The sequence below is a fragment of the Conger conger genome, chromosome 8, assembly GCF_963514075.1.
Source record: "Conger conger chromosome 8, fConCon1.1, whole genome shotgun sequence".
NCBI classification, from domain to species: Eukaryota; Metazoa; Chordata; class Actinopteri; order Anguilliformes; family Congridae; genus Conger; species Conger conger.
Window position 1 is genome coordinate 17306805 of NC_083767.1, and position 26236 is coordinate 17333040.

Genomic DNA, 26236 nt, shown 5'->3' on the forward strand with positions numbered 1-26236 from the left:
TCCCCAAATAAATTCAATTGAAACCTCACTGGACATTTCATTCTGTTTTTGATGGCGATCTCCTGGGCTGAACCCATGGACAGTTGCTGATTCTCAAGAATTCACATCAGCTTGAAGAGTCAGCTTGGGAGCTTTAAAATGGATGCTCTTACTACAGAAGCTCTCAACAGTCACATTACAGTAACACTCGCACAGCTATTATTCTGTATCCACAATCCTTAACCCACAATGCTCTCCTCCAAACAAAAATGGAAGACTATTGCTTGCAAAATAATTACAACAGCTGAGGCGAGATTCACAATCTGCCAACTGCAGTCTTCTGAGAATAACATAATAGTATGGACTGCCTCTGCTTTTCAGGAAGGCCACGGCAGAGCAAAATTATTTCAAAATCTTGAGGCATATTTCTCCCATACATACTATTAAATTGATGCAAATAAAAAGAACAACATGTATTTAATGCCCTCTAGATAGGGAAACAGTATATAAAACTACCCTGGAGAGAGAGAACCAGCACACATTTGATATATAACGGTAGCTAGGGTAATTGCTAGGGTAATTGTACAGACAATAAACAGGAAATGGAAACCCAGAGGGAAAGAAGTGTCTCATAAATCTTTTGACGGATGTAAACCAACAGTCCTGAATCTACGCTATTGTGGGCCTCCTGTCATGGCAGTCAGAAAACACTGATCAACAGGATGTATAAGGCAGATAAAGTGTGCCTGTATTGAATACATATGGGAGAGGGTGCTTCTTCCAATGAAGAGCAGGGCAGTGTCTCCCAACCCCCCCAATCACACATTGTGTTTTTGTCTTGTTTGGGGCAGGTCCTGCTAGTACCAGCAGAGCCTGGCACACCCCCCGTTACTGTTTCCCCAATGAACAGCAGACATTACCAATTCACAAAAGACCCCTTAGACTGGAACAGTTGGGTCATCAGTCTGTTTTTGTGCTTGCTTGCGAGACACAGATCTTCATTGTCCCAAATTCAGACAGAGCCACACTCAGAGTTCTTCATCTCCATCCATTGTGAGTGGGAACGGCAACTACAAAAGGCATGGTCTGATATGTACAACTCGACATTTAAAAAAGGCACCGACTTCAGTATACTGCAATCAGGAATTAGAAGCTATAATTAGCAACAGTACAACAGTAGCGGCAAGAGTTAGAACTTATAACAATGGGGCTCTCATTCTATTATTATACTGTTCCATTCTAGAGTCTGTCCCTGGGTTTTGTTTGTAAGCTAATGCTTTTTATCGTAAATCGGAAACTGAGGACATTTATGTCAAGAGTGAAGAACACATGGATTAGAGTACAGTATAATACAAACATATTCGGAGAGTGAGACAGTGTTGTTGATTCGGCCCTGTACTGCAACTTTAACAATATGAGGTTAAAGTAGACAGCTTTAATTAAATCCGTGTTGGGTGATCCCTGTAAAAATGACATCCCTTTTCATTCTATACACAAACCCCCAATTTAGGAGTTCAAAGTTAACACAATTAACATTATTTGAAATAAATAAAACAGAAATACCCTACGTATCACTCACAGTGGAACCGCTAGTGAATTATTGTGCTTTTGAACAAAATTGTCAGAGAAAGTAACAAATGTGCAATGCTGGCCAGTCCAGGAAAAGAAACAGGAAATATATTTTGGTACATGCTTCTAAATCTGGAAGACTTGCTCATTTGGCAGAATTGGGAACAAAGCAAAAGGCGATGAATCGGCCATTTCCTGTCACAAAAACATGTTCTGAGATTGGAAAGAGAAAACAGGGCTAGGCCAGCCATTCATACTTGGTTTTAGCAGCACTCCAGAGTAGCACTGTGGCTCAGCTGACAATATTAATGATCTACGGTAACACAGCCACAGCCACAGACTACAGGTTTTTGCAGTCCTCCTGCCTTCCACGACAGATATAGATGCTACAGCATCTATAAGCATTATGATAAATGCTCTCAAATGTATCCCTATAAATGTATATCTGACTGGTAGGCCATCATGATAAAACAGGATATTTAATGAAGGACATGCTTTGGGAGCTACAGTGCCTTGATGAAAATAAAAAAAGGTAATCAAACATCAATGTCACCACTGTGAAAAAGTAATTGCCCCCTTCCTGACTCTATTATTGCATATTTGGGGGGCAATTACTTTTTCACAGTGGTGACATTGTTAAACAGGTCTTGTTAAACAGAGCATTACACATATTGGGCTCTGGTTGTTTTTATCTGCAGGTAGTAATGATCCCTCTTATGAGTTAATTTTTTGGTGATTGTTTCAAACAATAGCTACTTTTTAATCTTATGTGTGAACTGCAGATATATGAATGCAGGAGGGAACTTCCATAAGCGTGGTGTGCATTCCCAAGGAAACTGTCCACAGTCATTATTTGACAACATGAAGGCTGTTACCATAGTAACAGAGAATAACGTCAATAATTTGAATTTTAGCCAAAAATGTCTTTGCATTTCTGATACTGCCAGAAGAGAGCAGAGCATTGTCAAAGCAACATACAGTTGCACTAACAGCAGAAACAAAGACTCAATATATAAATGCTTTTAACATCACTGAAAATGATACTTGTGCCCAATTTCCTAGCATTGTAATGCCCTCCGAGGAGGATTCACTGATGCCCAATGCCAGTGAGACAAGGAGAATCCAGTCTGTGACCCTCCCTCGCTGGGTAACACCATGGCCAATCTTATACCACTGTGCTGGGCCGCTGGACCCATTTACCACAGGAAAGGGGCGGCATTGGCTCAAGAGGTAAGAGCAGACATCTGGCAATTGGAGCCAGTTCACCCTGGGTGAGTCAAATTGTCCCTGAGCAAGACACCTAACGCCCAATTGCTCCCGATGTGCTGGTTGGTGCCTTGCATGGCAGCCAATCGCCATTGGCGTGTGGGTGAAGCATCAATTGTACAGTGCTTTGGATAAAATTGATATATAAATGCAGTCCATTTACCATTTGGAAGTCAGCTGTAGCAGACCATTGAGAGTGGCAGTGCAATAAAACCCACTGTAGAACCAAGCCAAAGTTATGGACTTGTGTCTGTACTACTAATTATGAGGAGTACATCACTACAAAACAATAACTTGTATGCATAGTGGAACAAAGAGGTGATTTTTGGGACACTTGAAAAATTATGTAATTGGCATTGCCTTCACCCCTTAAAGTGCCGTTTTGGATAAGGAAATATGGCAGATTTTGACTAACAAAAACACAAGAGGTTAATATCATGTTGCTTTTAATACATATCACCAAACAGGGATTTCATGAAAGGGATTTTACGAAAACAAAGGATCAATAAATCTTTATTTATACTCCAGTGGCAATGCACTTAACTGTAAAAAAAATAATTATGAAGTCACATTTATTGGGAATATTGCATTTGTAACTGTACTGGTTTTGCTATACACCTGACATTTTCATTTAGAAAAATAAAGTTAAATCTCTTCACAAATAGAGGAATGTGTGTCTTGCTGTGCTTGCTTTTCCACTAGATGTCACCCTTACAACTTGATTTTTGAACATTTTAGTATGTGTTTAAGCCATTGAATTAGACATACAATGAGAAGCTTAAAAAAATCTCAAACATATCTTGGTCTGGAACAATACTAATAATACAATTATTCCAGGCTTTTTTCTAAAAAAAAGAGAATGAAACTGGACAAATCAGGCATTTGATATGCAATGCAATTATGTACTTGAGAGCAATACATAAAAAAATAGAGAGAGCTGAGCAGGAATGCACAGAGCCATCGCAACAGAGAGAGAGACTTAATGGAATGAAGTGTGCTATACTTCAGAGTTCAGCAATGGGGAGTTTAAAAGAAAGGGAAAATGGGCTTACAGCTTTGTAAGCTTTGTAGCTTTGGGACTACACAAAGGCATAACATCAGGAGTAACAGAGAGGCATCATGGGAAAAGGATAGAAAATCCTATTTAATTACAGTAAAAGGATATTTCTGGCTTGGCACCAAAAACAGGGATATGTCACTCAGCCCTACTGATAGGTATCATGACCGAATCTGAAAGTTTAATGCTCAGGACATGTTAATGACATGGTATGCCTTTCCAGTGATAAGATCACACTCCCCACCTTGTCTCGAGGCTAACAGCAGTTACAGTAGGTAGTGTGAAGCAAATCACCAGGGGGTTGAAGTTTAGCTAGAGGCGCTATCCTGCAAAAGTGTTTGTGTGTATGTTTGTGTTTGAACGGGAAAATAGTCCTCTTGGATTTTTGAGGAGCACACATGAAACTCAGGATCTTACTTGTATTATGTGTTTAGTAACATGGTGCACAATATGGTCAATACAAAATGCACACTAAACCATTCAAATGGTTTTTATGCAGTTTGTACATTATGATTTTCACATTGCAATAACTTGCTTTGCGTAACTTCATGCCCAAAATGGCCCGCTAGTTTTATGTATTGCTAACTGCTAATATATTGCTAATTTTAAATCAAGTTTTACTTGAAATACAACTGAAAAACAACCTCTGTGGCCATTAATATGCATCCCCAAAAGCTTTTACGAGTCAAATTAATTAAAATTCAAGCCTTGAATGTACACAGTATTCCTTTGTGTGAGGCCTAATATGATTTTTTTTTCAATGCACTTCCTCTGAGATCAGCCATGAGCCAGCTGCTCAACACACTGTATTAATATTGAAATAATAAACTGCAAATAATAAACTGATAGCTGTGATAACTGAGAATGTAACTAGGCAGACACAATGTGAAACTTGAGAAACTATGATATATTACAAAAGTGCATTTCAAAGTAAATGGAAGGTAAATGAGCCTGAATAACAAAAAAGACAGTTTTATAAAAACAGTTTTATAAAAGAAACAATGAGATAAACCATGGTGAAAAATGTTTATGTGCAGCAAATAACACAGGCAAATGTGTTATTTCGTTCCAAAAAAATGAACACCCATTTATTCATCAATTTATTACATATGCACAAAAATATTTTTTCCAATGCGTGTACAAGTCCTGTAAATATTACAATGAAAGTGCTTCTACGAATTTAAAACACTTTATGAACACAGGACACTATTGGTCGATATATTAAAATGATAAAATAGAGTCACGCAACAACAGAGATTTATGAATTTTGAGAATTCTGAATAGTGCTTGAGAGGGAATGGTTGGTTTATGGCTTTGCAAAAAAATATACTGGCATAATAACAGTGACAAACACAGGTTGCTTAAACATCAACAGGTACCCTGAACAAACACACTCAACTTGAGTCAGCCCAGCTTATCAGCAGCATTAGAATATGCTTAGTAGTTTCCCACTTCATCAAAAACAAGACAAAGCAGTGTGGCACCATGGAAAAGGTTAGTCATCTGTCTACTCTCTTCATAGGAAGATCGTCTGAAAACGATACAAGGATTTCAGGAAAAAAAACCCTGGTCAATATAATGTGTACTCTCCAAAATATAGAGTGGTTACCTGTTAGTGTTTTTTGCTTTTCAAAATGATCAAATTGATATATACAATAACATTGAAAAATACTCCAAACAGGAAGAGATGTACTATATTTAAAAATCCTGCCAAAAGGACCCATTCAAAGACAATGGCAAAGGACAATGAAAACAATGATTGATTAAACCTAAAGGATAAAGTTAAATAAACTGAACAAACATTTATTCAATGAAACAATTCAAAACTTCATGAAGTTTGTCGTTTCTCACAAACAGAATGTTCTTTAATCGGTCGGTCATTTCCACGTGGGTTTGAGAGTGTTACTGGAGGCGGAGTCTTTAGAATGAACGGACTTATCGGAGAGGTTACTGCTGAACTTGTGGGAGTGGCCTCTGGGAGAGGGAGGAGTTGCATTCGGATGGACGACCCGACTGTGGCCTCTCAAGCTTGGGCTCCTCGGCAGAGTCTTCTCCTCCCCGCTCCCGGGCACAAAATGGCGGCCCGCGGGGGCCACTCTGTTGGGCCCACGCCTCAGGGACCCAGTCCGGGTGAGGGTGCTGCTTTTTGAGGGGGTGGACGGAGTCGAGCTGGGGCTAGCATCCTTCTTCATCCTCCTGGAGGAGGAGGCCACCGTGTTTCGGGCAAAGCCAGGCAGGGGGCTCTTGGAGCTGTGGGCGGGGGTCGGTGGGGCGCTGCCGCTGCCCTGGGCCAGGCCCAACGCCCGCATGGTGGAGCGGCACATCTTCTCCTCGGGCGGGGGCTTGGGGACAGTCCGGACGGGCTTGGTGGCGGGCTTCTTGAAGGACGGCCCTCGGCTCAGGGCTCCAGGCTGTGGGGTCTTCTGAGTCTTCGGGTATTCGGGAGGGAGGCTGGTACGGCGGGACAAGCCGCGCTGTGGCTCAGTCCTCCTGGAGGGGGCGCTGTGGTCCTGCAGGGACCGCCGTGTGTTTTCCTGACCTACCGCTCTCTCCGACCTTCCAGCAACGCCGCCCAAGCGGTTCACTTTCGAGATGGGCACTACCTTGCGCATGCTCTGGTTCTCTGAGGTGGTCAGTGTTCGTACTGACCGTATTTTTGTGCTATTCACAGGGTTTTTAGAGGCAGGTTTGCTTTTTGAGCTTACGGTTTTTGTGCTTGCTGCAGCCTTACCGTCCACTGGCTTCTCATCCACTTCTTTCCTCTTAGTTGTGTCATCTCTGGAAGACAAGGGAACAGACTCAGGGGTGTTACTACCGGATTGAGGGTCAGTCTGATCATTGGTGAATGTAGACGCCGAGTGCTTATTGGCTGAAGGAGAAGCTGGCTGGTCAATGGTTGATGAAGATGCAGATGTAGGTGCAGGCTTCTCTTTGGTTGATGAAATCACAGAGGGCTTGCTGGTGGATGCAGAAGCAGAGTGCTCATTGGTAGATGGAGATACAGCAGGGTCATTGGTAGGAGGGGATGCTGCCTTCTCATTGGTGGATGCAGACATTGATTGCTCATTGGTGGATGCAGACATGGATGGCTCATTGGTGGATGCGGATACTGATGTCTCATTGGTGGATGCAGACACTGACGGCTCATTGGTAGACATAGACAAAGAGTGCTGGACATTACCGCGACTGTCGTTCACCTGTGTCCGCATTTCAGAAGCCTTCCCCGCCCTCGAAACAGGGGAGTCCGTCTCAGAGTAGTCCAGTATCACTGAGCAGTCCGTGTCTGTGGAGTCCAGGAAGTGGGGTATAGGCTGTTTGTTTGACACTGAAGGTTCAAGAGCTGGAGGGGGATTATGCGTCACTGAGGAGTCTGTGCTGTTCTCCTCTTGCTCCGGTCCAGTGGACGAGTCTGTTTTATCGTCCCGCCCTGCAATTGACCCTCTGCTCGGGCCCGAGCTCGTACTGGAAGCAGGAGTGTCCAAGATCTCCAAGTCGGTGATGACCACATCTCCCCTGTCGGCTAGGCGCACGTTACCGTTATCGTCACCACCGCTGCCAGGGGGGACAAAGTCAAACGGCTGGAGTCTCGGGACCAAGGTGTGCCTTTCCACGCTGATGCTCATCTGTCCCCGACCGCTGCCCGCCGCCTTCTGGAAGACGTTCGTCTCCGGGTCGGCGCCGATCAAAAACGTGGGCCTGGAGAAGGCGCTGCGGCGGTTGTCATCGAGGTGAGGATCTGCTTCCGCACTGGGGCTGACGCGGAAGGTGGGCAGGCCCTCAGAAGCTTCCGGTGGCGAGCCCAAATCGCCCGGTTGCGCACCCTCACTCCACTGAACCACGCCCCCGGCAGTGCCCCTGACCGGCGAGCGGCCGGGTCGAGACGGGCTGAGCAACCTCCCGTTAGCGTTAGCGTTAGCGTTGTCGTCGGTGCTGGCGGTGAGCTCCAGGAAGCTGCGCAGGTCGCGGTCGGCGGCGGACGCGGCGCTTCGGTAGCGCCTGGCGCTGGACGAGCGGCCCAACGGGCTGTTGGGGCTCCTCGGTCGCTGCTGCAGGAAGTCCAGCAGCCCCTCCCTGGTCAGCGTCTCCACGTCATTCTCGCTGCTGCTGCGGCCGAAGCCCCCGCCCTGGTCACCGTTGCCCGCCCACGAGTGCCGCTTCTCCTCCAGCTCCCGAAGACGCCGCTGTTTGGCTACCTCCTTCAGCTCACGCTCCCAGTTGTCCTGCACATTTCACACCAGCAGAGGGCGAATGTCTACATGTTACTGACATTACTAACAAACAAAAGGCCTGATTAACGAAGACCTTGATCATTATGCAAAACCTTTTACAGCAGCATACACAAAACAAATAACATGGCCAATGATTATGGTATTTTTTTTGCACTGATCATTGGTTGTGTTATTAGTTGTGCGTGTGCTAAAAGGATTTGCATATGCTAAAGTAAATCCTTTCATTTGTTACATTTTTTATAGTTTCACAAGAGAAGTCACAATTACATCAACATTATCCTATCAGACAACATAAAGATATTATCATATCAAAAGATTTATGCATACTTTACCTGTGTTCAAGTGTAAAAAATCATATTAATACAAATCATATTTATCAGAGGCATCATTAATTTAGTCACTCACTGCTAAATCTGCACTTGTAGTCACCTGGATGACTCTTAAAGACAGGACAATCAAACCTGGACAGCAGTTTAATGTTTGAACATGACAACTATATAAGAAATCAAGTTAATTTCTAACTCCTGAAAAGAACCAGTAGAGTGATTTAATAGCACATCACGGTCAGTTTTCTCCACAGAAGCGTCACAGAACACAAACAAGACTTGTTTATATAACATTTCTGGACTGATCGGAGACTTATTAACTCGTACGTTGCAGTGGAGGGAATCGTGTGCCCACCTGGACAGCCTTTTTGAATTTCAGGCAGAAGTCCTGGAATATCCTGAAACAGTCGTCCAGTTTGAAGGTGTCTTTGTCCTCGCAGAAGAAATCAATGAGCGCGTTTCCCTCCTGCCGCAGATCCGTCCGTCTCTTTTTTAGGTCCTGCAGGGCTCTCGACCAGCTCTGAGGGTTCAACCATTAGAGAGTGCGGTCAGACCTCACAACCGCAAGCATCTTCAAATTTAATCCACCAGCAGAACCCCCAAAACATAAATGCAAATATCACCAAATAAACCAAAAATTACAAAAAATATATTTCTGTATTTGTCACACCAACAAATACCACTGCACTGATGTGCGAATATAAGACACTGCCAAATGAATCAGAATGACAACCCACAAATGCACTTTAACATTCACACATAGAGATACACAGAAGCAACTGCTTTACTGGCACACACACACACACACATCTTACACACACATCCACAACCACTGCCATAGCATACACCAGGCTTCTTCAACTAAATTTGCCTGTGGATCAGTTTCTCCTTTAAGGGGCAAACATTTCCAAAATATTATTTATATAAAACAATTTATGAACATACTTGTAAAAATGGATTTGTTCTAAAAATAAGCACTGCTATTGCCAATTAATCTATCATGAGTGGAGGTCTTCAGAGACATATGCAGACCTAGACATAGTCACAACTTTTGATGCATTTAAATAGATATTTATTCTTCTTATTGATCAAAAGACTAAGAGTATGTCTACTGTGTAATGTAGATAGCTGGCAGTTGACTAGCCCTTGGATGCATACACCAACAGTGGTGCTCATGATGCAATCACCATCACACACACAATTTGGTAACACTTTCTTTGAAGGGTCCTTCATAATAGCTATATAACTCATTCATAAGCACTACATAGCACATTCATGAGCACTACATAAGCATTATGCCAACATTGATGACATACATTGTGTCATTTCACTTGATATGTCATGATAATGTCACTTGCTGAATCAATGTTGACAAAGCTAACACGCCATATGCCTATTTGTGGGTACTGACATGCTTATGTAGTGCTGAGAAATGTGCTATGTAGTGATTATGAAGGAGTTATAAAGCTCTTATGTAGCACCCTTCAAAGAAAGTGTTACCCATACTTCTTGGGTATCCTCCTCCTTCAGATGGGACCTATAAACCCGCCTCACCTGCAGGAACTCATCCAGCTGCTGCTGCAGCCCGGCATCCTTCAGGACCTTGGCCTCCACCGACTGCGTCCGTCTGTGCAACGACTGAAACTCGGCTTCAACGTTCTCCAAGGACATCCTGGAGATGGAACAGGATGCTAAATAACACACCTGCAGCTGGCTGGCACATTACACCTGCCTCTCATCACACCCACAGAGATGACAGGCACACCTCACACCTCACACACTGACACAGCCCAGCAGAGCACAGGAAAGCTCTTAAGACAGCATTGTACTCTTGAAGGGAACATCCACTGGAAACAAACGCATCAACTGAAAATCCTGGTTTTCATGGGAGAGGTCTTCATCGTGCACTAAATGCCCTGTTTTCAAATAAAATCAGTTACTGTGGAAAGACGCATTTGGAAATTGAGAGCACTGCCCCTGATTAAATAAATATTTTGGAGATAGGGAGCCAGCAATCCCATCGTGTATTGTTCAGTTCATAAACAAAGATTTCAGCCTTATTAAGGGTGAAAAGTAAGCAAAACAAGAATTGTCATTCTCTTCATTTTTAGTGCACGTTTCTAAACAAAATATTACATTACAGTTATTTAGGAGCTATTTTATCCAACGCAACTTAGTTGATTCGGCTAAGCAGTGGACAACCCCCCCGGAGTTAAGGGCTTTGCTGAAGGGGCCAACTGGATCTTCTTGTGGCTGCACCGGGGCTTGAACCACCAACCTTCCGGGTCCCAGTCATGTACCTTAACTACTAGGCTACAGGCTGTCCCCATAATTAATGGGTGAGGTCTATGCGGTGGTGCTGAATGAAATGACTGAATGAAAGCGCGGAACATACCGAGCTGCACTCTGAACATGCACAAGCTTCTCAGGGAACTTCAGCAGATGTTCATCCTTCTTCTGGGCTTCCTGTGTGGAGAGCACCAGTGTTTACAAAATCACCTACACACAGGACAAGCACTCAAGATACATATAACTGAACATGACAAATAAGCATACCCTGGTGTAAAATCCAGCTATGACCAGCTTGAAATTACCAGCTACCAGCTGTAGACCATGTTGAGTATGGAACTGGTCAACCAGCTACCAGCTGTTTCAAATCCTAGCTTTTTTTTCAGCAGGGTATTCAACTAGCACACAATACACTCTAAAACCATACATACATAAGGAAACACTGCTTTTGTATGCAGGCTCCAAATAGGGCATTATCTTCAGTTAAACCAACCAGAATGTCACCCTGGACAGCAAGAAAACAGGTGAACTTATTTTAGATACCGTTGCCAAAAATAACAGACCCATTTAAAAACTGCTGTCTCATTGGAGGAGCATGACTATGGCATGGCATGGCCACTGATTTTAGGAGTAAATACTGCAGAAGAGCAAATGGATCCAGGGTCTGTTTTAAGAGGACAGTCAGTAATGGTATGTTATTCAGGTTTATTATCTTCTTCATGAAAGCTAGCCAGTGGCCAGCAATAATACTATGTTCATGTTACCATGATTTTGTTTTGCAGCTGAAGCCGTGTAGTTTTTATCTTGAAATGCACATGTGAGCAGATGCACATTGTTTTCTGGTGTATTCAACTGTGACTACAAGGGAATTTTCATAAGAAAATAAAGGGAATAGGAGGTAGGATATCTGCATAGTTACTGTTTGCCATACTGGATATTTTATGAGTAGTGCTACAGGCTTGTTAATATTTAATGCATTTTGACTGTGTTTACCACACTATTTCAACATTTGAAATTCAGTCAATTATTTAAATGTGCCCACAGAAGAGGGAAAATGCAAGCCAAATCAAGGATGGCCTTATCATTTTAAACACTACACTTTTCAAATTAAATGGCCCAAAAATGTTATGTAAAATACACACACAAACACACACACAATACTAAGCTCATTCCTTCAGCTCGCTATCTCCCTTCCTGCTCCGTTCCTCCGTCAGACTTGCATTTACCTCTCACCGTAATCCATCCTTTGTTCTTTCTCTCTCCCTCCCTACCTCTTTCTCCCTCCCTACCTCTAAATCACACATTTACACACTCCCTTCTTTGCTTATTTATACTCACTTGCTCAGTCATTCCCTCCTTCCTTTAGCCGCTCATTCATTTGCTGCATTACTCAGTCACTCGCTCACTCTGTTGGCCGTTTGCACGATCACTCACCAGAGCCACAAAGTGCAGCAGGTTCATTCCAGGCTTGTTTGCCTTGGTGTCCGCCAGGGAGAGGAGGGAGGACAGCTTGAAGCCCACCGCGTTGCCGGCGTAACCACCCTGAAAAAGCCAGCAGCGACGCTAATGTTAGAGAGAGACAGCAGTGTGGAGCGGTTATGGTGTAACAAAATGTGTTAGCCACACTAGTACTATGAAAGAGCTGTTAGCGACGCTAGCAATGTGAAAGAGCTGTTAGCAACACTAGCATTAGAGAGAGCAGCTGGTGTGGAGCGGTTATGGTGTGAAAGAGCTGTTAGCAATGCTAGTGTTAGAGAGAGCAGCTGGTGTGCCATGGCTATGGTATGAAAGAGCTGTTAGCAATGATAGCATTAGAGAGAGGTGCCAGAGTGGAGCGGTTATGCTGTGAAAGAGCTGTTAGCAATGCTAGTATTAGAAAGAGCAGCCGATGTGGAGCGGTTATGCTGTGAAAGAGCTGTTAGCGATGCTAGCATTAGAGAGAGTCGCCGTTGTGGGGCAGTTAGAGCGACCAAGCCGTTGGGAACTCACTGCGTTCATGATGTTCCCCGCTTGCAGCACCAGGTGCAGAATGGCATGCAGCTCCTCACAGCTCATCAGCTCTGTGGAGAAGACACAGTTAAGCATTCCTGCTTCATACAAACAACACCATCTTCTGCGTAGTTTTACCACATCTGCTGCTACTGCTACAGCAATACTACTAGTACTGCTACTACTGCTACTACTGAGGGCCGGATCTGATGATTTTGTTTCAAAGTTTCAAAGTGCTACTATGGGGCCGTTCTCCCATCCTCCACCATGAAATGCATCATAAAATGCATTGTTAGGCAGCTATCAGTGGCCCGTTTAATTTGAAACAGGTGAAACATAGATAGACTGGCGCCTGCTACTACTACTACTGCTGTTGCTGCTACAGCTACTACTACTACTAATATTACTACTACCACCTTACAAACACTCAAACTCCAGGCTTAGAGGGCAGACTCTGCTCTGGTTTTTCGAAGCACCTTTCAATTAATAGCCAGTTTAGGCCCAGGAAACATGGTGTGTGGTTGTTTTAGCCAATTTGGGAATTAATCTAAGGACTTAAGTGCTGAAATGCCTGAAAAGGGACAAAAACACTGCAAGCCTACAGGATTTGAGTTTGAAATCGCTGCTCTAACATTTTTATGGTCCTCATCCTGCTGTTCTGTTTTGATGACTCACTCCAAGGAACACTGCTTGGCCAGCCAGCAATTGTGTGCATAGCTGAATAATGTGCACACACACTCACACAACCTTTGTTCTCAAATAACACACACAGAGGCAATATCAAAAAGAAATACACATCCACACACACGTACATTGCCCTCCCATACAGGTTATTGTGAGGAATACTCCATTCAGTAAATACAGTGTGGCAGCAGTGTGTGTGTGTGTAGATGTATGTCTGTGTGTGCATGTGCCAAAATTGTATGCTGTTAAACAAGCTGTGCAGCAGGAGATCTGGAAAAAATCTCACGCAATAAAAGTGAGAATCAGCAGGATGAGATGAAACCTGATAAGGTGAAAATTAAAGCGTTATGCTGATTTTTAAGCTGTCATAAGAGTTCCAAATCTGCCTAAACATGTCGCTATAGTGTGCATTTCAAATTTACAATCGTACCTGCACAAGCCCCAAATCCGCTTTATTCAGACTACAGAGCTCTGTGGACAAAAGGAGGCACACCCTCGCAGATACGCCTATCCAAACAAACCCTGCGTTAATGTTTACAGCCATATTCAATAAAATGATAAACCCATCAGACAAGTCATAGATTGTGCTGTCAACGTTTGCATATGTTTGAAGAAGAAAATGAGAAACAAACGCAATCATAAGACAAGACACTGTGGTGTTTCAAGTTTTCCTTAACTGACAACTGACTGCACTTGATGTAAGCAGACTTTGAACAGGGAGAGTCCCTCACTTAAAGACTTAAAGACTGTAATGTGAGCATCTTGTGTGACCACAAGATAGACAACTGTAATCCCAACCTTGCAGTTGTTGCTTCTGACAGTCTGCAAACAATTAAGCAGTACAGATGGGGTGGCGGGCGTGAGGTGGCGGGGGGGGGGGTTACCTTTCGTTGCCGTACGCATGATATCGATCTCGTTGCTCATCGCCGAGCAGAGAGGGGCAAACTCCTCTTTCAGCACCATGGCTTCCAGGCGCAGTTCAAAGCTGAAACAGACGGACATTCGGATCAATAAGGCGTAATGCCCGTGTGTAAGGGAAGGGAGACGAAGGCCTCTTACCTTGGTACCTGGATTAAAAGGTACATGAATGAGTCGGCGAGAGAAAGGCGGTCCGCATCTCCCTTGAATGCTCTGAGCTTCTTCAGCTGAGGGTAGGAGAATGATTATCAGAACACATCCCCGCATATACACACACGTACACAAAGATATTCAAGGTGCATGCACATATACACACACGCTTAAACACGCAGGTACATCCACACACACACAAACACTCATGTACACACACATGCATATGCACACACACACATACACACACACACACACACACACACACACACAAATAATGGGTCCCAGTCATGTACCATAGCAACTTATATACACACATATCAAACAGTTCACACACACACAGCCTTCCGAAATGCATACAAAACAGTGACAAAGACAATGGGACCAATCTGAAGACCAGCTGGTTACCCAGCCAGACAAAAGGCTTGACTATTCTGATAATGATTACCTTGATTTACCTTGATTTACCTTCACTCCTTCACAGCTTTTACACACATACACACAGTACAGACATCTGCACACAGAGAGACCTCTACAGACAGGTATACACAAACCAAGGGTCTTGGGCAAACACAACTTCCTGTTTGCACCATTGTTTTGGCGGTACAGTTCCTGTGCCCTGAGAGGGCAGACATGCTGAGGATTGGGCAGTTTTGGGACTCATTATCAGGCACATACGGAGAGGCAAAAACTGCAGTAAGGAAAGTCCTCAAACTCACCTCATCTGACTCCGGCAGCAGCTTCAACAGTTCCTTCAGGGGCTCTGAACCAAAGGGGGCACTCTTTCCAAAGTGAATATCTTCAATAATGGCCTGGTTAGACCTGAAAAACAACACATCTGAAGTTAGCCTCTCAACATCTGTGAAATGCAACCATCAGGCAAAAAAGTTGGAATTGGAGCATTTGGTGTTGTTGGGGATTAGCAACATGCCCAAAACCTGTGAAAAAGGGCACCACGCCCATGTAACAGGCCTCAACAAAGCTCGACAACAGCTGCAGACCTTTTCACCTGAAGAAACTTAAACTCCTCTTGTGACATTCGTAGAAAAGAGAAGATTTACTTGACTGAGAGCTTACTCAACACATGCAGCTGGAGTGCGTTAACAACAGCGATCACCCCCTCTTCTGCTATGTCAGAAACAGAGACATTGCAGATGCTCTATGTCTACGGCCAGGTCCTGCAAGCCTCATGTCCGAATAATAATATTGATAAGTTGTTATTTATCAGCCGTTTTAACCAAAGTAACTCACAGTTGATTAGACAAAACGGGACAATCACCCCTGGAGCAATGGGGGTTAAGGGCCTTGTTCAAGGACTGAACAGCAGTGCTGATCTTATCATGGCTACATCGGGACTTCAACCACCAACCACCCGGGGCCCAGTCATGTACCATAGCCACTTATTTATTCTCAGTTTTGTAACCATAAATTCATTCATAAAGTGGATTAAAAGGTCAAAACATTCAAAGTCCTAGAATGGCATCATGGACCATGTATCTCAGATACACGTGTGGGTCCTGTTAGGAGTGTACTCCCATGTTACATTACATTACATTATTGCCATTTGGCAGATGCTCTTATCCAGAGCGACATACAGTTGAGTAGACTACGCAGGAGACAATCCTCCCCTGGAGCAATGCAGGGTTAAGGGCCTTGCTCAAGGGCCCAACAGCTGTGCGGATCTTATTGTGGCTACACTGGGATTAGAACCACCCACCTTGTGTGTCCCAGTCATTTACATTAACCACGACGCTACAGGCTGCCCCTATGTGACAGTATAACAGAACAGATTAAATAATAAACCTTAACATGTCGACATTTTGTAGTGATCACACACGCAGGCTGCAGCTACACATAAGGGCATTACAGCAAGACATTCCACTTCAGTTTACAAAGTGCTATACTGCAGAGTGTGCGACCAGGCTTCAATTTCCACATCTGGTAAGTAAGCTCCAGTAAAATGTCCACTTTAATCACATAGTAACCAGCAAATTTAATAAACAGTTTAGAGAAAAGTATGTGATACTGCAGGAATGGGAGTTCTTGTTGTTCAAAATAGCATCTGTGTTGAGCCCCCATTGTCCCGTGCTTTGGAAATTGTGGGGCAAGTAGGCTGTTGAAAGAGGCACTCTTTCAGTGTTATGTAAATCTCTGAGCACCTTAAGACCTTCAGCGGGATTAGCCTGCCACATTTTGTACTGTGCGTGTCACGCAAATATTGAGCAATAAAATAATACCTCGACTAAATCCACCCACGTTCCCGGAAAACTTCAAACATTATAAATGAAATCTGGACGTAGTAATCTACGTGGCTTTAATATGACACCTATACATTTAGGAATACCCTCCAGTTACGGGTTAAATTCCATCTAAATAGACTCAAATTATGAGGTTGGTCAGCTGTGGTTAATCCATCAGCTTTAATACTGGGCAGTTTAGCAGTGTTTCTTGGCATAACTGTGAATCGACTGTATAACCACTGTAGGTGGGTCACGTACTGTATACAGGACTGCAGTCAAGAAAACACACCAGCCAGTGGACTGTGCCAGATGGCAGAGGGACTCCACCTTATTACCAGCAAACACAACAAATGTTTCAAGAGCACTGAGGAACATTCTAGTTAGATTTCCATTTGCTTGTGAGGCACCATGATGGGAAGAATATTCCTCAGTCTGAGAACATATTTATTGTTCCAAATATGTTCTGTGAGAGAAAACATGGCAGGAATGTTGCATACAAACTGGCGATATTGTCAGATGGTCATCATGTAATCATGTAGTCATGTAAAACATAATGGAGAAAATGTGCTAGGAGCATTTAAAAAATGTTCTGAAAGAAGACATCGAGGTGCGTTTGTTTCACATTCCCAACATTCCTGAAAAAAATATCACAGAATTTCATTGACAATTCCCTTTTTTTCCATAACAAATTCTAATGCTGTTCCAGTAATGTGACCAAATGATAACATCCAATGGACTGAGCATGAGCAAGTTCTGGGAATGTGGTCTTAGCCTCAACATTCTGGCTTTGCCCATGACATTTCGCTAGCCTTTAAAGGATACATTTAAGACTATTTGGCTTGCTGAAATTCTACAATTAGAAATTATTATTATTCATCCTCATTCATTATCCTAACCCGCTTATCCTGAACAGGGTCGCAGGGGGGCTGCAGCCTATCCTAGCATACATTGGGCGAAAGGCAGGAATACACCCTGGACAGGCCACCAGTCCATCACAGGGCACACACACCATTCACTAACACACTCATACCTGTGGGCAATTTAGACTCTCCAATCAGCCTAACCTGCATGTCTTTGGACTGTGGAAGGAAACCGGAGTACCCGGAGGAAACCCACGCAGACACGGGGAGAACGTGCAAACTCCGCACAGAGAGGCCCTGGCCGACAGGGATTTGAACGCAGGACCTCCTTGCTGTGAGGCGGCAGTGCTATCCACTGCACCATCCGTGCCGCCTTCTTTGAAATTAGCATATTTTAAAAATGTAATTGCAGATGGAAAGACTGTCTGAAACACTTCATAAGTCATCAAGAGATCAATTTAGAAAAACTGATTAAATTTTATTCACTATACAAGAATTCAGTTGGCAGAACTGACTTGACTAATGAGCCTTAGACCTTCTTTGCTGCTTCCAGGAAAGTGTAGCATAATGGTTATGAAACTGGGCTTATGACTGAAAGGTTGGGAATTCAGTTAAATTCCCAGCTTGGACTTACAGTAAATGCCAAAAGGTGATACAAATGTTCAAGGTATCCAGTATGACAACCCTGGGAACAACTAGGTCGACAATACCAATTGTCTTTGAAGATAATTTGGTTTGATTATCATCCAGAATAGGCCAAGACCTACATCCGCATTGGCTAAAAAAAAGAAAAGAGAGAAAACTTTCTTGGCTCTTCAGAAGACCAGTAAATTGGCATGGAATAAGCACATACAAGGGAGTAGCACAGTGACATTTTTAGAATTTTAAGAGTTTTCCTCAGACTATCATATCTACGTCTGATTTTACGGAGCAATCCTTTTGGTGGCCGAGATTAAATATGCAATAGGCCTCGCCACAGGAAAATACAGCTTCAAATCAAAACAAAATCAATGAGTACGGTTCAAGCACAGTACGTGTAATTTACACTCAGTCAACAGCGTGTACATTATGCTGCCTCTCTATTTCGAGAGAGTCAGACGGAATGGTGAGAAAACATCACGCAGCACTTCCACCTCCATGCTGTTCTGATTGGCAGAGGGTTTCCACAAACCGATTCACTGATCCTGAAAACAATTAAGCCAGTGGCATAGCTTTGTGGTTGCAAGCTCAAATGACAGGTGGGAAGTCCAGGGGTGAGAATGTAAAAGTCCTGTCATATGTTCCTTCCACCAACAAACTCAGCTAGCCAATTTCACTCATCAGATCTATCTCTTGGCCGAATAATTGTACTAATAAGCAAATCCAGGCAATTGGAGGAAAACACTGAAAAGACTTTTACTTTCCAAACCTGGAATTCCCAGGCCCTATCACATGCAGGTCCTACCACCACACATCTTGCCATGTTCTCCTGGAACATGACAGCAGAGCATGTGGTGATCTTCTTCAAACCAAGAAAGAGCATTGTAAAGGGCACCCGCGACTGTTTTCCAAAAAAAAGCATACTCTCAAACATGGCTTATAATAAAAAGCTTTCTCAGAAATGTAATTCATAAATGCTGTGAAGTATTTAAAAAGGTGACCCAGAGTATGTCTTCAGTTGAATGCACCTAACCCAAACTGTGGCAATGAAAAAAATAGATTGCAAAATTCTTGGTGCACCCACATTTCATTGCACATATGCACTGCAGTTTGCTCTCAGAACCTCCACCTCACGCTCACGACTACTGTCTGTTCTGGCTCCACGGTGGGGTCAGAACTATAGAGGTCAGGTTGAGGTCAGAACTATAGAATCTCTCCCCACCTTCAAGCGCAAGCTGAAGACACACCTCTTCAAGTAGCACCTCTCCCCATCCCTCCCTACCTCCCTGTGAACCTTAATTGTTGTCTCTGTGACTTGCTTTGTGTATCGGTATTTTTAGTTGGCTAGGTAAGCAGTTACTTTGGATAGTTAACTTTGGTCACTTTTGCTGTTTGTTTGTTTGTTCAAAAAAAAAAAAAAAATGGCCCTTGTCCTTATCTTTGTTGTACAGGTAGCAGTTGAAATTGTACTTCCCTCTAGGGTCTTTCAGCGAACTTATCCCTGGTTATGGGTATGCACTTTGTTGTACGTCACTCTGGATAAGAGCGTCTGCCAAATGCCAATAATGTAATGTAATGTAATAACCAGCGGAGTGCATTTTAAATGCAAGGGCAAAAGCAAAGAGCACATGGGATTCAAACCTGAAGTATGCAAATTGTACTGCGGGGGGCTGTCTGACCATGAAAAAGTGAACAGCAAGACCAGGTCAAAAGCCTGGTCCTCTTGACTCCATCTCAGACCTCTTGGAGTCCATGGATATAGTATTCATTTATTATGGTGAATTAGTTCTAGTTTAGTAATTATACACAAATCTCACTAACTCACTTAATGCCACTCCTATAAGCAAACATGGATAGTACAGAGGAATGATTGTGAGATGATGTTTTATTACTACAGGCATCTTTTATTATGAAACAAATTGCTATGAAATCTTTTCTGTATCTCAATATTTGATAGGCTGGTCATTATGGGAGAAGCAGTCATTTCCACTTTTTGAAGTTAAAATGAAAAGCCTGCTGATTAAATTTGGGTGGGGTGGAGAGCCTCGAAATGAGTCACCCTACCCACAATACACCTGGGACTGCCCTGTTCGGATATGTGCCAGCTGTGTCGGATATGTCTAGCACAGGGGTGTGCAATCCTGGAGGACTGGACTGCGGGCTTATTTTTGTTCCACCCAATTAGCTTAATTTTCATTTTCTGAAAGTTTTATAGGCTATGCTGGTTCACTCCTGTACTTGAGCACAGTAAAACCTTTGGGATACACTTGTGACTGGAGTTGGAGCTTCTACAAATGTCAGGTGAAGATATGATTGAGCTAATGACATAATTAAGAGCAGAAGTTGACGCAAACCCCTAAAACAGATCGGCCCTTGTCATGCGCCCCTGGTCTAGCGGAACACCTGTCCCCTGGTGACTCGAGAGACTCTACGACTCCAAACACTGCTCGGTACAAACACGCTGGACGTTCCAGAGCCAGGCCCCTCCATTTCTGCCCCTGTTTACAGCCTGTGCTGGAGATGGAGGTACAGGCGGGAGAACCTTCGTTGGGTCAACACGGGCTCGCCAGCCAACACAAAGCCTCACACGCGCTCCTCATGTCTCCTGGCTTTAAATGTTGTTACGCAACAGTATCGGGTTTCCAAGGATACGCATCAGCATTTCTATTCGCAAGTCTTTTTTGGCAGAATAAAATAAGACACCTCATTTGTTTTTCTTGTTTTACCAATTGGGAAATCTGGGATCACGAGGAGGCTTACTTTCGGAACTGCTTGAGGAAAATGCCAACGTTCATGCCTCTCTTGGAGTCCAGGATACAGATCTGGAAGAAAAGAAAACAATAGATGAAAGAGGATAATTATTTCGACAGGATTTAGGGCATTCTCGCAGAGCTTTAAAATTGCAGCTCTGGTTGTCTATTTAAAGCTATGACTGAATATACACAACAACAGCCGTCCTGTTATTTGTGGTACATGGGAGGAGTTAATGAAATATGTCAGCTATTGTATTCCTCTAGAGTGCAGAAAATATAGAAACAGAACTGAAACATGCCTGTGTGACTAAATTAATTTCAGTAGTCACAGGGCGAACCTGATGTTCGAGTACTGAAAACCACCTAAAACTTCAGCTCTGTCTAACCCTGCAGAGTGACTTAGGGTGATGAGTTACAGTGGACACACAGACTGAGTGTACTCTCACGGATGCAGGGCTTAAATTCCATAAGGGCCTGCCGTCCTGTGCATACGTATATATCAGCAAAACAGACAACGCTGCTGGAGGACCTAGATTCAGTCCGAAGTCCATATAACTGAGACTCCTGCAAGACAGCTGGGTTAAACAGTATTATGTATAAAATAAGAGAGCAAAATAAATTTGCCTGGGTACTGTAAACTGTATTCCTTTGCATTCCCAAATGTTGGTATTATTTGTGAGTGGTTTGTCTGTCTCTCTGTCAGTCTACTGATTTTGACAATACACTGACCACTGAAAAAAGTGGAAAATAGGGTTCCCAAAAGGAAAAAGTCCAACATACAAAAAATGGGGGAAGCCACTGTGTGACAATACACTGACTTCAGTGCCCATAGCCTATACACTTATGCGGAGGAAGTGTCTCATGAATATGCCTCCAAAAACCGCTCCAACAGTGCCATCATCCAGCGTGCAGTTTGACCCCTTCTGCCCCACTCACCTCCTTTTTGGTCTCCTTGAGGGACCCTCTGGACCGGTCTCCCCGGCTGAGCCCGCCTGCCGAACGGGCCTCCTCGTGCTGGCCGAAGAGCTCCTCGATGGTGCGCACGTCGATCTGGTACTGCTGCTGCTGCCGAGTGGCCAGGGTCCAGATGTTGGGCTTGGCGCGCACCTTCTCCTCCGGAATGGTCTTCCAGAAGAAGCTGCGGACTCTCTTCTTCTTGCGGTGGCCATGACTGGGGTTCCCTCCGCCTGGTGGAGGGGGCGGTGGGGGTGGAGGGATGCCCGGAGGGGGCGGGGGAGGGGGAGGGGGAGGCGGAGGCGGAGCAGGAGGGGGTGGGGGCGGGGCACACGGCACCGGCACGGAATCGCCCACCCTGCTCCCGCTGTTGCAGTTCTGTTTCTCATTGGCCAGGGACAGGCTATTCATAACACGCATCACAAAGGCCTCGTGGGCCGGGGGCGAGGGACTAGGGCCTGGGGCAGCAGGGGAGGGTGGAGCAACAGACAGGTGTCTGAGAGTCAGAAACGTGGCGGTGGCGTTCGCTGGGCCGGGTCGTCTTCATCTCAGTGTCTGCGTCTCAGCGGGCTACGAGCTTCTTTAGCGAACCGTTCCATGGCTCGGGGTCGGAGGTCAAACAACAGACGACAGAGCTGCAATGAAGATAAAACACAACATGCGATTGTTGAGGCGCCATCAAGCATGACGTGCAGACTAAACACTGAGGATGTTTGTGACATCAAAGACAGAGAACAAAGAAACTACAAAACCAAAAGGAGTACATCCTCCCAATTGTGATTTTTAATTACTAGAGTGAGACAATTAACCAAAGACCACCTGTATGCCTCTCTTCAAAGGTCAACACAGGGATAACATACAATACATTGGTTCAATAGCAGCTTTATGGTTGTACACAACTCAAAGCACAACATGTAAATTAACATTAAATCTGATTAAGGGCTGTGGGGTGTGGGTTTTTTAGAATTAACTTTTCAATTTTCAATCACTATGGTAACAAGATATACTGTTTGAAAGTGTTGAAACTGATGGTTGTATCTGTATAGCCTATTTTAAAATGCCATTGCTTTAGCGTCAACTGTTCCTAATTTTTTCCTTGTCTTCTCAGCATTTTGGAAATCGATATACTAAATGGTTGGCATTTATATAGCACCTTTATCCAAAGCGCTGTACAATTGATGCTTCTCATTCACCCATTCATACACACACTCACACACCGACGGCGATTGGCTGCCATGCAAGGCACCGACCAGCTCGTCAGGAGCATTTGGGGGTTAGGTGTCTTGCTCAGGGACACTTCGACACAGCCCGGGTGGGGGATCGAACCGGCAACCCTCTGACTGCCAAGCGAGCCATGAGCCATGCCGCCCCCTTATTTTGTATACTATACAAAATAAAGTAATATCAGTGTCCTTTTCACAGCAAGCATCTCGCGAACCAACTGCAAAATAATGCAATTCTAAAAACATGCAAATGTCCATTGTTTACTTAGAATTTCTCTGGAGGAATTATAATTGAAATCTGTTTCGCCGTTGCAAAAGTACTTCTACATAAGAATGTGATTATCTATGTTTAGTATAGGCTCTCTCGAACAGGAAGAGCTCATGTATGAACTTATTTGACTAGTACCGGCAATCCAGTTAGACAAGGCCTGATCCCCAAAATACAGTGTAACTTCAGCTCCGCCTAGAACCGGCTAGTGGCATGGTATTGAAGAAACAACTGAGAAGCATTTTGGCTAATGACATTACGTTTCCAACAATATATGGATGGTTAGGCCAGCATAAAAGAACACAGCATTTTTTTATGCTGTTTTAATATGCACACTGAGACTGTTACGCTTTGGCAAAAACAGTTCTTGAGATTTTATGGTTGACGTTTTACAACAAAAAAATTTTTTGCGATGCCTACATCTAAATAGAGGAGGCCTTGGAGGACTTCCAAGGAATCTCTCGTCTCTCTAGCCTCTCAAGTATTCTCAAGTTAATATTTCTTAAGAAGACAGTGAAAACACCTTTGGCTCCAATATAGTATAATATTTTCATTGACGTGACCCCATTTTATGTCAGTGAGCATCTAAGTATATTCTCTAAATATTTTATTATTATTCAGTATGCTTATAAATAAGGAACAAGCCTGCTTTTGAATAATAAATAGCATGTGAAATTGTAGAATGTGTTTGACTTGTTGATTGCGTATTGCGTATTTGACAAAAACTTCAATCAATGGACCCCAATCAATATCTTAGTGTACAAGATGTTATTATTGTGCTCATGAAGAACGTCTCGACCTGTTGCTGTCTGAGCAAAGCACAAGGTGAGGGAGAGGTAGGGGGAGGGTGACAGGTGGGGTGAAGTGCAAACACTTTTTTTCGGGATAATTTAGTAAGCAAAATAAAGTATTTTATATGTCATGACTCACAATATCACTTCAATTTCATGTGCCCGTTCCAAATGTCCTCTTTGGAAAACGGCTTAGACATAGCTTAGAAAAAAACAAATGCAGAATGCTCATTTGTATAGATATTGTCATCAGATTTGAAAGGGGATTTGTCCAGTATTTTGGCTGTGGCTCCATTGTATTTCTCCTGTAACTTTGTTTTATTAATACTTACAGTAATTCTGACTCTTGAAAATCAAACCCAAAAAGGGTTACCTTTCAGAAGACACCAGGGTTATGCCTGTAGTCCAAAGGGAACCGTTTTATTTTGGGTATGCAATTTTCAAGCCAGTGTCAAGAAAAAGGCTTTTCATCCTACATTTATAGGGGGATTAAACTTCAACCAGGCATACATACATGATGACTGATATTGCAGTTGAAGCAAAACTTTGACATACTGAAATGTGGTCGAGTATCTGGAGGCTGGTAGAAATGGTAGAAATTATTTTTATAATTCAGTAATGTGGCATAGCACATACACATTGAAACCAGGGTCGATATCAGCTATCACACCCACTTTGTTTGGCAGCTACAAACAGAAGTGCATTTGTCATTAGTTCCTCTTTTTTCTCCTTTATCAGCACAATCTCTGCCACCTTCAATGCATCAACTGTGTAATACAATTTAATGCTCTCAATGTCTGCTAACTGGTTGTGATAGTGCATCCCTAATGATGCGGTCATCTCATACCTGTCCTGCATCCACCATAGAAATTCCTAGAATTAGTGTGGATTGGTGCAGATTGCTTTCTTATCGGTCTGTGGAATGGAGCACAGTTCATTAACAAATTACATTAGCATTAGCTTTCAAATCTATGAACTGAATCAAATCAACCAAATGCCTTTACAGACAGTATGCTTGCACTCGCATTTTACTTGTAACTAAATAAAACAATCGATATTGGAAATACTTTTGCAAGACTTGAAAATTTTAATAATGTGTGATAGTACAAGAATATTTTGAAGACTTATTTGTGAATAAAAAGACACAATTATAAAGAACAAAATCATTGTATTTAATATGAGGAGTACAGGCTGATGAACAGGATATATTTAAGGGAACAATCCACTCCAATAGGCCTTGTCAAATTATATAATTTATTTTCCAATCAAAGTATTAAGTTACTAAATCCTGGTCACACCTTAGGAGAGAGAGAGAAAGGCAGGAGTGTGTGAGGGTAGGAGAGAGGTAGAGAGACTGAGGACAAGACATATGCTTTGGCAACACAAATGTTTGTAATGCCAATAAAGTGAAATGAACTGAGGTCAGAAAATTTGTCAGAAAATAATGGAGGGAGGGAAAGAGAGAGAGAGAGTGAGGCGAAGAGAAGACTTCCATGGCAAATGCTTGGTTCACATAATTGTCCAGTTCACCTGAGACAACAGCCTATTACTTATTTAACAGTACTGTCGTCATGAGAGACTCAGTTGTTCCACAAAAAAGGACAAGACAGCTGTGGGCATCAATATCCAATTCATCCACTGGAAGCAAATCTAAGTTCACAGAAAGAACCTAAGGTTCCTGTTCCTTTCTTTTCACGCTCAGCTTTGATATACCATCTTTAAGTACTACAGATGAAAAGTACTCTTACATACAATAGGTGTCACAACTTCACAACCTCACTTTCCACAAAAAGTGGAAAAACAACTCTAACTGGACAGTTCTTCACCAAGAGCAATGCAATGCAATGCCCCAAGTACAGCTGTACACAATAGTTATAATTTGTAAGCCTAAATGGTTTCTCATCAAAACAATGTACGAGGCATAAAATTGGAAATTATAAAACTCAAACTTGCAGTTACTGTCTAATTACGTATAGTACTTGGATCAATATTTGAGTGCCTGTTAATCTATTAAAAGGAAGCCATATACAAGGCTGTTTTATTCATTTTATG

At 43.2% G+C, this 26236-nt stretch overlaps 1 protein-coding gene across 1 annotated transcript; it reads right to left on the bottom strand.

The window, feature by feature from the left end:
* Window positions 1-3243: 3243 nt before the first annotated feature.
* LOC133135158 (FH2 domain-containing protein 1-like) lies at window positions 3244-22184 on the bottom strand (the record flags this gene model as incomplete). The annotated part of the gene is made up of 11 exons (XM_061251954.1): window positions 3244-8091; window positions 8782-8946; window positions 9981-10098; window positions 10822-10892; window positions 12150-12257; window positions 12705-12775; window positions 14273-14373; window positions 14448-14533; window positions 15176-15278; window positions 20956-21017; window positions 21885-22184. Coding segments are annotated over 11 exons (3528 nt in total), but the record flags the coding sequence as incomplete, so codon positions are not given.
* Window positions 22185-26236: the final 4052 nt, after the last annotated feature.